The 15,493-nt window shown below is 39.0% G+C and overlaps 2 protein-coding genes across 3 annotated transcripts in view; one reads left to right on the forward strand and one right to left on the reverse strand.

The window, feature by feature from the left end:
- Window positions 1-4,512, forward strand: part of LOC125044333 (D-beta-hydroxybutyrate dehydrogenase, mitochondrial-like) — a 5,354-nt gene extending 842 nt beyond the window's left edge. The window contains exons 2-9 of the mRNA XM_047640950.1: window positions 297-495; window positions 1,379-1,462; window positions 1,838-2,000; window positions 2,481-2,636; window positions 2,834-2,939; window positions 3,441-3,502; window positions 3,730-3,875; window positions 4,234-4,512. Of these exons, the coding sequence (XP_047496906.1) occupies window positions 328-495; window positions 1,379-1,462; window positions 1,838-2,000; window positions 2,481-2,636; window positions 2,834-2,939; window positions 3,441-3,502; window positions 3,730-3,875; window positions 4,234-4,413 (1,065 nt within the window). The 5' untranslated portion in view covers window positions 297-327 and the 3' untranslated portion in view covers window positions 4,414-4,512. The remainder of the gene's footprint in view (window positions 1-296; window positions 496-1,378; window positions 1,463-1,837; window positions 2,001-2,480; window positions 2,637-2,833; window positions 2,940-3,440; window positions 3,503-3,729; window positions 3,876-4,233) is intronic.
- Window positions 4,513-6,080: 1,568 nt separating this feature from the next.
- On the reverse strand, window positions 6,081-15,213 carry LOC125044238 (tyrosine--tRNA ligase, cytoplasmic-like). Of its 2 annotated transcripts, XM_047640776.1 has the most exons (5): window positions 15,076-15,144; window positions 11,306-11,585; window positions 9,436-9,633; window positions 8,795-8,948; window positions 6,081-8,586 (listed from the first exon to the last, which is right to left on the reverse strand). In XM_047640776.1, exons 2-5 carry the CDS (start codon window positions 11,561-11,563, stop codon window positions 6,299-6,301), a joined length of 2,898 nt encoding a protein of 965 aa, XP_047496732.1. In that variant the 5' UTR covers window positions 11,564-11,585; window positions 15,076-15,144; the 3' UTR covers window positions 6,081-6,298. The 2 variants fall into 2 exon arrangements, with proteins under 2 accessions (XP_047496732.1, XP_047496733.1); XM_047640777.1 differs by lacking the exon at window positions 11,306-11,585 and having other exon boundaries at window positions 15,076-15,213.
- Window positions 15,214-15,493: the final 280 nt, after the last annotated feature.

Consider the following 15,493-nt stretch of genomic DNA (forward strand, 5'->3'; position numbering starts at 1 on the left):
CTCTCTCTATCTATCTATCTATCTATCTCTGTGTGTGTGTGTGTGTGTGTGTGTGTGTGTGTGTGTGTGTGTGTGTGTGTGTGTGTGTTTGTGTGTTTGTGTGTGAGAGAGAGAGAGATGTTCTATCTTATCTTCATCTGCCCAATGCCAAAAGCGCCGTCTATCGACCTTCTTGTACCAGCTATTCTTCTGATAATGTTTATATTCTTACACTAAAATGGGTACACACACACACACACACTGTTACCTTTAAACAGCACAAACACTACTACTAACCTCTTCACGCCACCCGACAGGACCCGAACGTAAGACCCAGTAAAGGCAAGGATGCAGTGGACGCAAGACAGAGTGATTCGGGTTCTGTTCTGGGGAGGATTCAGTCTCGTCCTCACAGAGATCCTTAGTGTTATTGGTCTCGCCTCCTGCTGCTATCTCTCCTTCCTAGGCCTATGGGGGCTCACCGCGGGTGCCTACCTCTTCCGCGCCTCGATGCAGGTAGGGGGAAGCAAAAGGACGGGATTTGTATTTGTAAATCTTGGTGAAACGTATTCCAGGTTCTATGGAGGGTGAAGTTAGAATGATGATAATGATAATTACAGTAATGATGATAATAATAATAATAATGATAATGATAATGACAGTATTGATAATAATAATGATAATTATAGTAATTTAATAATGATGATGATAATGATAATAACAATAAGGATATTAATAGTACTAATAATGTTACTACCACTACTACTACTAATAATAGTACTAATAATAATCATAATGATGATGATAATAACAAATATAATAATAATAGTAATAATAACGATCACAGTACTAATACTACTAATAATAATGATAATTATAATAATTAGTAATGATAATAATAACTGTGAAAATGATAATGATGAAAATAATAACAATGATAATGACAATAATAATAATGTTAATAATAATGATAATGATAATAACAGTAATAATGACATTAGTAATAATAATAATAATAATGACATTAGTAATAATAACAATAATATTAATGATAATAATATTTATAATAATGATAAAAAATACACAAATATTGAAAACAAATAAGTGACTTGTCTTCTAAAATGAGAGAATCAAAGCACAGCTTCCAGATTCTCCAGATTTAACTTCTAAAGAGCAGCCATTACACTAACTTTATGGAGCTTTGTACCCACTAAAAGACAAAACTCAGTTGATCGTATCTTATTTGTCTGTATTATTTATGTTTCAATATGAGGACATGCTAACTGAGGTAATTATGGGTCTAGACATCTTTAATATTCTTATGCTTAAGTGCGCCGATTATATATAGATAATATAAACATTATTGCAAGTCATGAGATAGCATTTGTTTCTCCCGCAGGTGTCGCCCACAGGGAAGGCCGTTGTGATAACAGGTTGTGACACAGGCTTCGGCAATGCTCTGGCTATCCGTTTACACCAGCTGGTAAGTCAACTGCATAACGGAATCTCATTTTTATATAGTACATATACACACGCTCAGACGCACACGCACACGCACAAGCACACGCACACGGACATGGACACGCACACGCACAGGCACACGCACACGCACGCACACGCACACGCTCATGCACATGCACACGCACATGCAAACGTACGCACACGCACGCTCACGCACGCACACGTACGCGCACACACACACACACACACACACACACACACACACACACACACACACACACACACACACACACACACACACACACATACATACATACATATATATGTGCGTGTGTTTGTTTATATACACGTACGAATATCTGACTAGATAAGTATAAAAGTTACCCCTCCCGCACAGGGCTTCCGTGTATTCGCACTCTGCCTCCGGTCAGAGGGCGCCGGGATTCAGAAGCTTCGAGACGAACACTCGAAGCGTCTTCATGTGATTCAGGCCGACGTCACGAAGCAAGACCAGCTCGACCTTGCATTGAAGGAGGTCAAGTCGCTGCTTCCGGTGGGAGGTAAATGTGAATTTGGGTCTAGGAAAGGAGAAAAGGGAGAAGGAAGATTGGGGAAGACAAAATGAAGAGTGGGAAAAGGGGTAAAATTGGAAAGGTGGAGAGGGACGAGAAAATTAGGAAGGGAGGAGAGAGGTTCTGGTATCAGTTCCCCCCCCCCCCCCCCAAAAAAAAAATACTTGCGGTTCTGTATGAAATCGTTATTGTTGGTAATATTGGTCATAATCATCGTCACCATTAGCCTCACCGTTGCCATTGTAAATAATTATATTACTACTACTATCAACATCAACATTATTATTAATACTATTGTTATCCCTGTCATTTCCCACAGAAGAGGTATGGGTTTGGGGGAAAGTTGCCACCATCACACTTATCATTACCAGTGTTTGATCGCCCTATTATTATTACCAATGTTGTTTTTCATATCACCATTATCAATATTGCTACCATCATCACTAAGACCCTCCCCCTGTCTCTCAGAGGTGATATGGGGTCTTGTGAACAACGCCGGCGTGTGCACCATCGGGCCAGTCGAGTGGCTCAGCAACGAGCAATTCCGGAAGGACCCGGAGGTTAACCTCTTTGGAGTCATAGCGGCCACCAAGACCTTCCTGCCCCTGGTGCGTCGCGCGAGAGGTCAGGCTGGGTCATTCCAATCTTTGCGTTTTTTTTGGTTCGTGTGATACTCGTTTCCTTATGATACGCTTAAAGGTTTTTTTTTTTTTTTTTTTTTTTTTTTTTTTTTTTTTTTTTTTTTTTTTTTTTTTTTTTTTTTTTTAATATCCAATGAATTCCTCACAAGGAGGTAAAAATGAGAATTTACCCTCTTGCAGGTCGAATCGTGAACGTGGCGAGCGTGGCAGGAAGAATCTGCGCCCCGCTCATGTCGGCTTACAACGCATCAAAATACGCCGTGGAAGGCTTCAATGATGCGCTCAGGTGAGGTGTAGCTCAGATAAAGGTGGAAATGAGGTGAAATTCAGCTGAAGGTGAGGTTTAAAGGGAAGTTTGAAGCAAATTGGAAAGCAGAGGCAAGGGAGTATTTGAGAAGAAAACGAAGGGTAAAGTGTGGATGGAATATAGATGAAAAAAGGAATAGAAAAGAAAAGAGATGTTTTTTTCGTCCCTCAGGTGAGGAGAAGAAGGGAGGAAGGGGAGAAGAAAGCTGAGGTGAGATGAAAGGAGAGAATGGAGGGAATAAGAGAAGAAAGAGCGAAAGTGATGAAAAGATGTGAGATAAGGGGAAGGAGGGAATATAAAATAAAGTGAAGTTTAAGTGAAAGGCAACAGCATTTTACAGTGAGATAAACTGATTTATTGGAGTAGCAGCCAGAACAAGAGGGAAAAGCTGTAGTAAATATTCCAGAATAGAAATGGCAATTAAGGCTTTAAGTGTGTGAGGATTTAATGACTTCCCTAACAATTTTTTCCCTTTTCCAGGCTGGAAATGCGTCCTTGGGGTGTCAAAGTTTGCCTTATTGAACCAGGAAACTTCGGCAGTGGTGAGATGTGCATTGTGCAGTGAAGTAATGTAATAGCTAACAGTTCAATAGTAGGCCTACTCTTCAGTGGAAAATTATCTTCAGATTCAATGTCATTACTGTGATTGTAAAAGAAAGATCATGTACATTAGATCGAAGGTTGGAACATTTTATAACATTTCAAATAGAAAAAAAAATCATAATTTATTTAATTCTCGTTCATAATCCATAATCTTTTCCTCATACAGGCACAGAACTGTTCACCCGAGACGAAGCAATCAAGGAGGAGGTTGACAACATGTGGCTTTCCCTGGACGAGGAAATGAAGAGTGACTACGGCGAAGTGGGTCGCAAGAGGGTAGAGACCTTCATGAAGAACATTAGGAACAAGGGGGTTAGTGTTATATGATTTCAGCCGTTGCGTGTCTGTCTCTGTTTTTCTCCTTCTCCCTGCCCGTTTTGTCTCTGTTTTTCTCCTTCTCCCTGCCCGTTTTGTCTCTGTTTTTCTCCTTCTCCCTGCCCGTTTTGTCTCTGTTTTTCTCCTTCTCCCTGCCCGTTTTGTCTCTCTCTCTCTCTCTCTCTCTCTCTCTCTCTCTCTCTCTCTCTCTCTCTCTCTCTCTCTCTCTCTCTCTCTCTCTCTCTCTCTCTCTCTCTCTCTCTCTCTCTCTCTCTCTCTCTCTCTCTCTCCACCCCTACTTTTCTGTTCGCCCTCAATTCACACCCCAGACACCATCCTCTCTCCTCTTCAACAGGCCAGCGACATCAGCCCAGTGATAACCGCCTTCACAGAGGCCCTGACGCAGCAATACCCGCAGACGCGCTACGACCCCATGGACCCGATGATGTACTTCACGCTCTTCCTCGGCACGCACTTCCCCGGCTGGGTGTTCGATTCCTTCTTCGCCTTGTTGATTCGTTTGTCCAAGAAATGAATGGAGGGTGAGAGGCATTCGATAAAGCTGGGAAGGAGGAAGTGAGATATATGTTGTTGTTTTTTTGGAAACAATAAACCAATAAAATGTACATCTTTATGGCTGTTGTTCTTTGTCCTTGTGTGATTCGGTCATGTGGGACTATTTTTTGCTACGCTGTAGCCGCCTCAGTTATTTTGGCTTAAAAAAAGGTAATTGGTGATCAAAGTAGGCTTTATCGTAAAACCATTTTTTTTCTTTATATATTTTCACGTATTCATAAACCCATATACAGCATTTGCATATCCAGACAGACATATATAATGTGTGACTAAGATACATACTGTATTCACACACACACACACACACACACAAATAGCGAGGGGGATGTTAGTGGGAGGGAGATGGTGGGTGAAATATACGAATCAAGGTAGCATGAAACAATAGATCAGAGACATTAAGTAATGTCCTTGAGGTTGTGACGTGAGGCTATTTGCTACCACCATTTCAGCTCTATTGTATTTGAAGGTAAAATGGTAATTTATCGATAAATAACACATATAAAAAGTTGCTTTGATAATTTCTAAATTCATAAATGTTATGCTGAAGGTCTAATGTTCAATGTCAACTGCAAAAAAATCCATGCTATAAAAATGCCGAAGTGATACCGGATCATAAAATTAATTCTTTATAAGCTATTCATTCATCGTACTCCTAATTATTCAACCGTGTCGCAGGTTCCTATGTGGGCAATATGTATATGTAATGTACACACACACACACACACACACACACACACACACACACACACACACACACACACACACACACACACACACACACACACACACACACATATATGATATAATATATATAAATATATATACTTTATATATAATACACATGTATGTTATATATATATGTATCTATATATCTCTATATACACACACACATATATATATATATATATATATATATATATATATATATATATATATATATATATATATGTATACATGTATGTGTGGGCTTCCTATATGCACAAAAAAAAAAAAAAAAAAAAAAAAAAAAAAAAAAAAAAAAAAAAAAAAAAAAAAAAAGGGATATTGCACATATCTAAATTTCAGACAAAATAAATGAAACTCTACACACTTACAATACTAAGTTTTTCGTAACTGATCAATGGTCCTCTTTCCATTTTTGTAATTATCCAAGTTCTACTGAAGTTTACATTTATTTTCCTCTCGCCCATTGCTAATATTTATAAAAGACGTTAAGCGTCGCTGCAAATAATGAACAGGTTGGTTGCTATATGTAAAGAACGGTTGGAAAATCCGCAAATTTAGTCAAGAGAATATTTTCGGGTCCCAAGTTGCCAATTTTGGGAAGCTATACTTCTCTTTAAAAGTGTAACGGAAAAAAAAAATACACGTTTTTGTTCTATACATATTTGTAAAATTTTGAAACATGCATATTGCTCAGGAATATATGAGGGAAATGTCCGATTCCATATCTTTTTTATTTGAATCAGTGTCACACTTAAAAATCGTCCAAAGGATGCCCCAATTAGAAACAAACACCGCTGACTTGCTTCTTTAAATCTATATATATAAATACTGGAAACGCATTAAACGATAACATCATTTATAGGACAGCCTCAATAAGAATTGGAGAAATGATAGAGGAACCTCTAGGAAACGTTTATGTGCAGACTTTAAGGAATAATTTACAAATGCGTACAAAATCTTTTTAAAGCTTCATTTCAAGTATTATTTATAATACTAACAATCGATGTTGGTACAAAAAACATTTAAAAACATTACCGACATATTCAATAAATCTATATGTTTAAATTCCATATTCAATATCAACAAATTTTTACGCATGAAAACCTATCAGTCCAACATTATTTGATAGGGGTATTCTTTAGGCTCGCGACCGTGACCGGACCGCTGCTGGTGCTGAGAACATTGCTGTTCCAGGTGGCCGTGAGCGCCGCGTCAGTCTTGAACCCTTCCAACATTTTGGCGAGGGCGTCGCTCTTCTTGGTGTTCAGCACAGGGTCTGGCTCGCCGCTGAATCCTTCGGCTAAGACTCTATCCCCCGGCTTGCTTCCCGGCGCAGGCACGAGAGGCTCGACGGCAGGGGGTTCGCTCGCTGACGCACACAACACCATCCCGGCTGATTTCACTCCTCGCATGCTGGCCGGCTTCAGGTTCGCCAACACCACCACCATCCTGTCGCGCATCTCCTCTATTGGCACGTGCTTGACTAAGCCACTGACAATCGTCCTCGGCTCCGCTTCCCCGATGTCGATCTTCTCGACGTACAGTGCGTCTGCGTCTGGGTGCTGGGACACCTCGACGATCTTCCCGACCACCATGTTGAATTTGGAAGGCACGAACTCCTCGCTGCCGGCAGCCTTGGGAGGTCCCTTGGCCTTCTTGGGAGGCGGAGGGAAGGCTTGGTTCTGCAGTTTCTTCATAGATGGCGTTTCTGCTGACTTCCGCACAGGCAGGATTAATCTCTTCAGGTATTCCATAACAGAGTTCTTGAGGTCACCTGGGTGTATACCCTTGCCCTTAAACTGTTCCACGAGTGATTCAAATGAGGCAATCTCCAAGTCACCGCCGTTTTCAGCACTGCGGGAGATCTTGAACTTTTCCTCCCCGAGAAGAGGCATTATTATAACCTTCACCAAAGATAAAACTGGATTGAAGTCTGTGTTTCCTTCCTCACAGAAAGCAGATTTAATCTTCTTTTTGATCTGTGACTCCTGCTCTATTAATTCAATATATTCCTCCTCTGGGGTTAAGGCTGCCCTGTTTAATAAGGAGGGCATCTCTTCTCCCAGGAGATGGGTGCGAGGACTGCCACCCACAACTGGCAGGTGTTTCTCTGCAAACTGGAACACGGGTGCTAACTTTGCTCCTCCAAAACCTATATTAGCCTGTAAGTGTTTCTCGTCGAGTGCTAACATATCTGGGTACAGATGTGCAGAAAGGAGGTTTGGATCCTTGATAACACCTGTGACAGCATCAGTGGAGTCCTTGCATGTCACAAGTGCAGTCATCCTGTACAGATCCAAGACATAAGCTTCATCCTTCTGAAAATCACTTCCCTTCACAAAGTTAATGTTCTCTAATGAGACATTATTTGCCATCAAGGCAGCCTTGAGGAGCTCCAGCAAAAAGTTTGCTCTGTGACTGGCAACTTCCCAAGGTGACTGACAGGCATCCAGATGTGAAAGGACATCCGAAGCCAACACAGTCACCTTGCATCCAGCAGCTACGAAGTCCCGCACCTTTGCCACCTGACCCAGCAGCCCAATATCTGGTCTCCCTGTGACTGGGACCATCCATAAGACATGTGGCGATGTAGTCATAGCCGTGGATAGAGTGGCTGGGGGTGGCTGGGCTAAATTCTGTGCCATTAGATTGATCCTGTCATCGAGACTGAGGCCCTCCATGGTGAGGTCCGCCTTCCTAGCTTCATCCATCTGAGTCGCCACTGGTGCTGGCATGTTGCTGGGCGATGGGTAGGCCTTCTCTGTGAGCTCTTGCAACTCCGGAGTGTCGAACTCCTTGCGGATGTGGTCCAGCAGCTTGTTCAAGAATTTGATTACACATTTCTTCAGGTCTTCGCCTTCTACTTTTCCGGCAACAAACTGCTCCTTCAGCTGTTCAAAGGAGGAGAAGCTCTGCCCTGTGGCAAGTTCTAGGGTATGGCCCTGTCCTTCCAGAATGGGAAACACTACGTAGTTAACGAAAGACATCACACCATTGTCTGGGTTAGAGGACTCGCACACGGCGCCCCCCAGCTTCCTCTCCACAGCTTCGGCAGAGTCCAGGAGGTCGATCTTGGAGTCCGCCTCCGATGAAGACATCTTGCCCCCAGTGAGCCCTGGGACCATGGGGTTCATGAGGTGAGACCGCTTCTGGTAGCCGATCTTGGGTAAGTATTTCTCGGCATAGGTGAAGATCTTACGTTGGTCGACGCCTCCAAACTGTGCGTCCACGCTCAAGTACTCCTCATCCAGGGCTTGCAGGCCGGGGTACAGGAGCCCTGACTGCGACGGAGCCTCGATCTGCTTTACCACTTCAGCGCCAGCTTTCTTGGCATCGTGTTCTGTTACCATGGCGGAGAGCTTGTAAACATCGTCCGTAAATTTGGATCCTAGCTGGTAGCTTGTGCCTGGAAAATGCAATGGATAATATAAAGTATTTGTTGTGTGTACACCAGTACCTTCAAAGTAATTTGATTACTTTAAAGGTACATGTATAAACTATACACGACTGGGGGATTTACTGAGCTTTAGCTCACACATAGACCCACAAACATACAGATATACTACTACTTCATAACAAAACAGAAAATAAATCCAACCAAACACTTCACTAACCTTGAACAAAATGCAGCTTTTCAAGGGAGACCCCAATCGCCCTGAGCATAGCTTTGATAACTGCTTCGTAATACTGCGTACGGAATTTTATGAGTTCCCATGGCGCTTTCATGTTGTCCAGGTAGGCGTGCAGGTCGGCTAAGAGGATTGTGACCTGTGAAGATGAATTGTTTACAGTGGTGTGCTCAAACTTATAGCTACGGTCATCTGCAGTGACCTGTGGCAGAATGCGATCAGAACAAGGGGAAGGGAAAATGGTTTAAACTGGTGTGCATATGGGGGGGGGGGGGGGTACTAAACTGAAAACAAAATGAGAAATGACACGCCAATAACAAAAGAATGATAAGCAACAGGAATAAGTAATAATATAAAATACTATATATGGGAAATGAGATGATGACAAGTAACAAGAACAATCCCAATGTTTAAACAATATGCTTGTTCACATGATTTCTGAATAGTATCAGCTCCTGTCATCTGGCAAGGAATGGGTAATTTCTATTTGAACTGTATAACACTTGGGAAGGCTAATAACATTCAGGAGCAGAAGAAGCCGCGAAAGACGAAGTAAAAAGCGGGAGATGCCCCAGACCGATAACAGGAAAAAAAGAAAGCAACAAACTATTGTACTATCCACTCACTTCGCAGCCGGCCTTGAGGAAGTCAGCGATCTTGGTCATGGGCACGAAGTAGGCGACGTGAGGTTTGCCCGTGGTTGCTGTGCCCCAGTAGATTTTGAGGGGCCGTTCCTTCAAGATGGCCCGAATGCGATCCTCCCCGATCACCTCGTCCAGCCGCCGCGTCACCAGCTGTGTCCTCTCCTCCGGGGTCATGTTGGCCTTGGGTGGGAGGGGGGGGGGGTCGAAAGACAGGAAACAGAAGGGGAGGGAGTGGAGGGGGGGGGGCGAAGGGGAAAGTCAGGGAACAGAAAGGAAGGAGGAGGGAAAGGGGAGATACGCAAATTAGTCTCTGTCCTTTTACCACTGCATTATAATAAAGGCAATAAAGTAAAGTTTTTTTTAAACTCTAGTGGTTAAATGATATACATTTTGAAATCATTAATATCAGCCCTGTTATCATTATGATGTTAGTTTTTTATTACACGCTCTCCCATTAATTTTCAATTTAGTGAAGGTTATGTTGGGATGGTTTACTTTTCACAAAGTCTGTTGCTTGAAGTGGTAATAAAACATTGTTGCATTAATAGGTAATGTTAAATAAAATAAAAAGTTAAACACCTACACAACTACAAGCCCAAGAAGAGCCTTGGTAACCTTCCACTGTGTTAATTCCAGCCTTCAATTTCAATGTAAAGAGAATTTTATAATCTGTGTGTGTTCTTCTGGATGGCTAATTGTGATTTGAAAGGCAAGATGAAACTATAAGCTATCTCAGGCAATCTGGGTACCTAGGTTTCCCTTTGACAACAGAAGGAAAGGAAAGAAAATTCTAGTAGTAAACTAATGTTCATCATGGAAGCAATTTCTGTAATTTTTGAATCTGCAGTAGCTCAGCAGCTGAATTTTGTAAAATAGTAAGAGAAAATAAAAATACATACACATATGTATTGTGTGTATATATGTATATATATGTATATGTATATGTATATATATATATATATATATTTATATATTTATATATATATATATATATATATATATATATATATATATATATTATACACACAAAATATATAAGCCATGAAGCAAATGCAAATGCAAATTCTAAGGAGAAAAACTATATTTTGAGTGTGTCCTAAGGCATAGCTAGACATTTTAGAGACAGGAGGGGCAGGTCCCTCTAAAGGCCTCTTATTTGTTTTAGGCTTGATAAAAAATATGTATGATAAAATACTTATTGTAATAAAAAAAAAAAAAAAAAAAAAAAAATACACAAGCACTTGAAATTACCAGAGCTACTTCCTCCCCAAAGTTAACATATATTACTGATATAAAAATAAGTTGATTCTGTGATATCATTATAGCAATGAATTGCATTTATAATCTATCTCATATGTTCAAGTTTCTGACCCCCCCCCCAAAAAAGCAAATATACATACAAAGGAAATAAAGGTTTCTTTTTCTATTAGTCTGATTAAAAACAAAAGGAAAAAAAGAAAGAAAGAAAAAAAAAAAAAAAACATTCCAGTGTAAAACAACACTCCAACATTAAATCTAAATACATCACGAAAATGATTATGTTGGTATTAATAAAAATATAAGAAAAAAGAAAAGAAAACAAATATATATATATATATATATATATATATATACACACACACACACACACACACAATCTATCTATATATGTAAATATATGTATTTGTATATGTATATACAATATATATGTATGTATGTATGTATGTATGTATGTATGTATGTATGTATGTATGTATGTATGTATGTATGTATGTATGTATGTATGTATGTCTGTGTGTAAATACATATAATTCTTTTACGGAACACAGAGCCAAACACTAATTAAAAAATCTTGGGATGCACTGGCACCTACCTCTCTCCCCTGTCTCTTCACATTACTTAGTATTTCATCGACACTTAAAGATTTTCCACTAAGATTTTCATTTCTGAAGCTCTGTATGTGGTTTAGCCATCTCCGCAAGTGATCAAAGCTCGAAATATCGACTCCTCGTAACGAGGTTAAGACTGTCACATCACTGTTTGTCGCTTGGTATCCCTCTATATAGCTATGTTCACATAAATAACTGTCTAAGTGCTTTAAATCTTCTTTTGACCATTCTTTTCCTGTCATTTTTGTTTTTCCGTTTTTTGTCCTGAAAGGCAAAGTTTGATCACAATCTGCTCCATTAAGAAAGTGATTTTGCATTTCTTTTTCCTTTTTTTCCCTCACAACTTCATCACTAAAACTGCTACACTAGAGAAAATATATGTCTGTGATTTTAAACATGTAACAGAATGGCTGTGATATTAAGATGAAACAATGGCATACATATATATGTTTGATGCTAAAATTCAACAATTTCAAAAATTAGTTTTATTATTAAATCATCAAGCTTAGATCAAAGAAATAAATTTAAATTTTCTATATATAAACAACATCTAATAATTCTGTACCTAAAATTTCAATAGATGTATTATGAAATCCGTATCTAATAATTAAAAAAACAGGGGCTACCATATATCTACACTCAAACTGACTTTGTTCACAACTTTTTTTTCCTGTAGGTTACACTCTTTTGACAAGTGTGCATAATTTAACAGAGAGCTATGATAATTTTTTCGTTGCCCCTGGCACTAAATAATTTTTCATTTCCTGACAAACAAATAAACATATCTTTACTTCAGAATATGTAAAATTGCAATTTTGGACTAACACTTTATAGTACAAATTAAATTCCATGTAGTTATTTTGTATTTTAACCATCAGTTTTGAAAACACCTTTGGCTATTCTTTGACACAATACCAATACCTATCCCAGGTTCACTCTTCATAGTTTATCAAAATATGTACCAACTGGGAAAAAAGTAACTTTCGGGCAATCAATTACCTGTGTAAAAACAATTACTGTTACAAATTATAATTCCATGAATTTTGCCCTTAAAAAAAAAGGGGGGGGAGGGCAGAGATTGAGAGTAAAACAATGCTAAATGTACTAACTGTTTATATAAAAATACTCCAAAAGAATTACACTAGAAAAGGCTAATAATTCTCATTGGTCCTCACAAAAAAATACCGATCTTGCACCTGTATTCCACACTTCTGTAACTGTTCACAAATGCATGAAGCGATCCAGGAGCCTCAATGCTTTGCACTCTGACAGAGGCCAATCAATATCTACCATGCCTATTTTTAAGTATCAACCATGGACTAGTTCCTTATTTCATGGAAAAACCACGAGTTAGGTTAACAATCCTTATCTTACTTGAATAGACACAGTGAAGGTTTATTGGCCTTTGCTAGAGTGCAGAGACTTATGACTTGCTTGACTTCATAGACTTTGATAAATGATTGTGGTCTTATAGTCATATGCTTAAAAAAATTGCGTGATACACTTGACAAAGCAAAATCTTTTGCCACGAGTGAGTATGCAAACATTTGGTAGACTTATGTAGTCGCGACAACAGGATAGACAGGAATCCCTGATTTAAGAAGCAAGCACTATATCAGAGTGCACACTATGGCACAATTGTTTGCCAGTATTACTGAGGGCAGAGTGATTTCTTAGAAATTATATGCATTTTTAAATTTTGGTTTGCAGAAAAAGTTATGGGAGAACTTTTTATTGGTAATTTATACATCTCAAGAGTGACAAAAAGAAAACTTTGATTAGGTTGAATGTAAAACTACACCCCATAACTAAAACCTTCAACAACCAAACAACACTTATTCTGTTTGAAAGGAATCTGGATTGAAGGGAAGTGGAAACAGCATTCTAGAAGCTATATAATATAAAATCCTAAACTGTATTAGTACTAAAATTTAATATCTTATCAAGTCAAGCTCACTGGTGATTTACCATCAAATAAGAAACCAGGGGTGGAATTCACAAAAGACACAGAATTTTCTTTGACAAATTTAAGGACTCCTAAAAACAGCTCCTGATTCCAAGACTGTCATCAGCAATATCATATCTGACCCTCATTGTTGCCACATTCACAGTTAACACTCATCTAGAACTGATATTTACAATTCAATATACCTCGTGATGAAAACTGAATGTATTAATGAAATGAAATAACTATCACAATGCCAACTTTCTAATGAGTTAACCTTTATGGTATGGACTCAATAAGCTTGGGCAATTTGAAGATAAAATATCTTTATACAAAACAAAGAGTTGCAGTCATTGGTACAATAAATGGTATTTTTTTAGTTTCACAAAGGCATCTGATCTTGCAATTGTTATTCCTTCTTTCAATTATCAATGTTGAAATATGCCAGAATATCCTATTTTCCATTGCAAATGACATAAATGAAGAAAAGGGGCAGCCAAGATTATTCTCGGTCCTGCATATATCAGCTAAGACAGCACCATGACTACCCTAAACCTCACCTCCCGCGCCACTCACTGCACCACCTCACTGCAGCAGTTTGGCCTGAAGCTGCTGTGCTATCCATGCCTGCTACCCCCTCATCCGCCGCCGCCCTGCAAGGCCCTACACACCACCAACAAACTGGAGTCCATCAAGGCCTGCACTGATTGCTACCACTGCAGCACAATACTGTCTAGTCCGACTCATCAACGAGCACTAGTCAGTGGACTGCCCACCACACCTCATTTACGAGCACTAGTTCACAATTAATAGTCCAGTGCTCCTAGCTTACCTGTACTTGCACTTGTCTTTTATTATTTTATTTTTCTTGCTTCTATTGTTTTTATTTTTCTGATAGATTGTTCGCTCATTTTGTTGGTTGTTGTTTATACGTGTTTATGTGTCTACAGTTTGCCTCTTTATCTGTATTTCTATGCATATTTTCAACCCCCAGGCTGCATGAGTTTCAATAAAATTATTATTCTCATTATTATTATTATTAAAGTTTCTGTTACTCCAGCCATTCCTGAAAATCCACAAACATCACCATATGAACCAAAACCCTCCATCCGATGTCCATATTTCTTTATTGGGACCTTTGTCCCTAGACCTCCACCTGATTGCCGTGGACTGCTCTCCGTGCTTTAGTTTCTTCATTTATTACATCATTTTTTGCATACTCAGATTATTTCATCCATATTGTAAAGAATCACCATAGTAATAATGCCTTAAAATATTACACATTTCACATCTTTTAAATGACATCTGGAACCCTTTATTTTTGCTGTCAGCTGTGAAGGTGCCATTTGCATTTATCGAGGAGAAAATTGCTGTAAACATGGAGGAAACAGCTCAGTTAACATTTGCCAATAAAAAGGAGTCATTGACAAAATCTCGGGAGCCCAAGACCTATTTTTCTGTCAAAAACAAATTCGGAGTCTATGACCATTCGTGAATACCGCCCCAGTCTACGCTCTATCTTTCGATATTTATGTGTGAGGAGTTTGTTTGCATCGCTTCATGTGGTCGCATGTTGTACAATTAACTGGAATTCTTCATAAATGCTACTATACTTTTTGTCACACTGACACTTACACTTGCTTGTGTGGTACTTGACAGAAATCTTATCATAGGTATTCCCCCACAACATATGAAGTCACCGAAAACTTACAATAAACACTCTGATAATAAATAAATGACACGAAATGATAGAATAGAGTGTAAGTGAAAACTTGTCTTTCATGATTTCACTTTTACTCGTATACTTACAGATATATAGTCTAATAACCCTTCCTGGGAAATTTTCACCTGCCACTCTCTTTCCTTCTGCCGAAAACGTGAGCCTGAAAAAATAAAAGAAGCGAAGACCGGGATCGAAAAACAAACGAGCATCGGCTATTGGGAAAAGAATAGTATTTGAAGTGGAATTGCGTTACACTCGATTCTGTATGGATTTTCTATCGTGAATATTTTGTATCTAATTCGACTGTCTATTACCATTTCTTTCACTTATAGAGAGTATGTTGTCATAGTCCAAACTGTTCGAATTAGTTAAGTACTATTTTGACTTCGACTTAACTTCTAATAATAAAAAAAACTCATCGGCAAATAAGTGTCCTTTAACTCAAAAGAATACCTTTTATTATTTACGTATGCGTTACAACAGCAGAAAAGTATCTGATACAAA

Source organism: Penaeus chinensis, chromosome 35, assembly GCF_019202785.1.
Source record: "Penaeus chinensis breed Huanghai No. 1 chromosome 35, ASM1920278v2, whole genome shotgun sequence".
In the NCBI taxonomy this organism is placed as follows: Eukaryota; Metazoa; Arthropoda; class Malacostraca; order Decapoda; family Penaeidae; genus Penaeus; species Penaeus chinensis.

Coding starts and splice junctions, on each gene's coding strand:
- LOC125044238 (XM_047640776.1), bottom strand. CDS start 11,563: ATGACAGGAAAAGAATGGTCAAAAGAAGATTTAAAGCACTTAGACAGT. Junction 8,949..9,435: donor TCCTCAAGGCCGGCTGCGAA/GTGAGTGGATAG, acceptor TCATCTTCACAG/GTCACAATCCTCTTAGCCGA. Junction 8,587..8,794: donor AAAGCTGCATTTTGTTCAAG/GTTAGTGAAGTG, acceptor TGCATTTTCCAG/GCACAAGCTACCAGCTAGGA.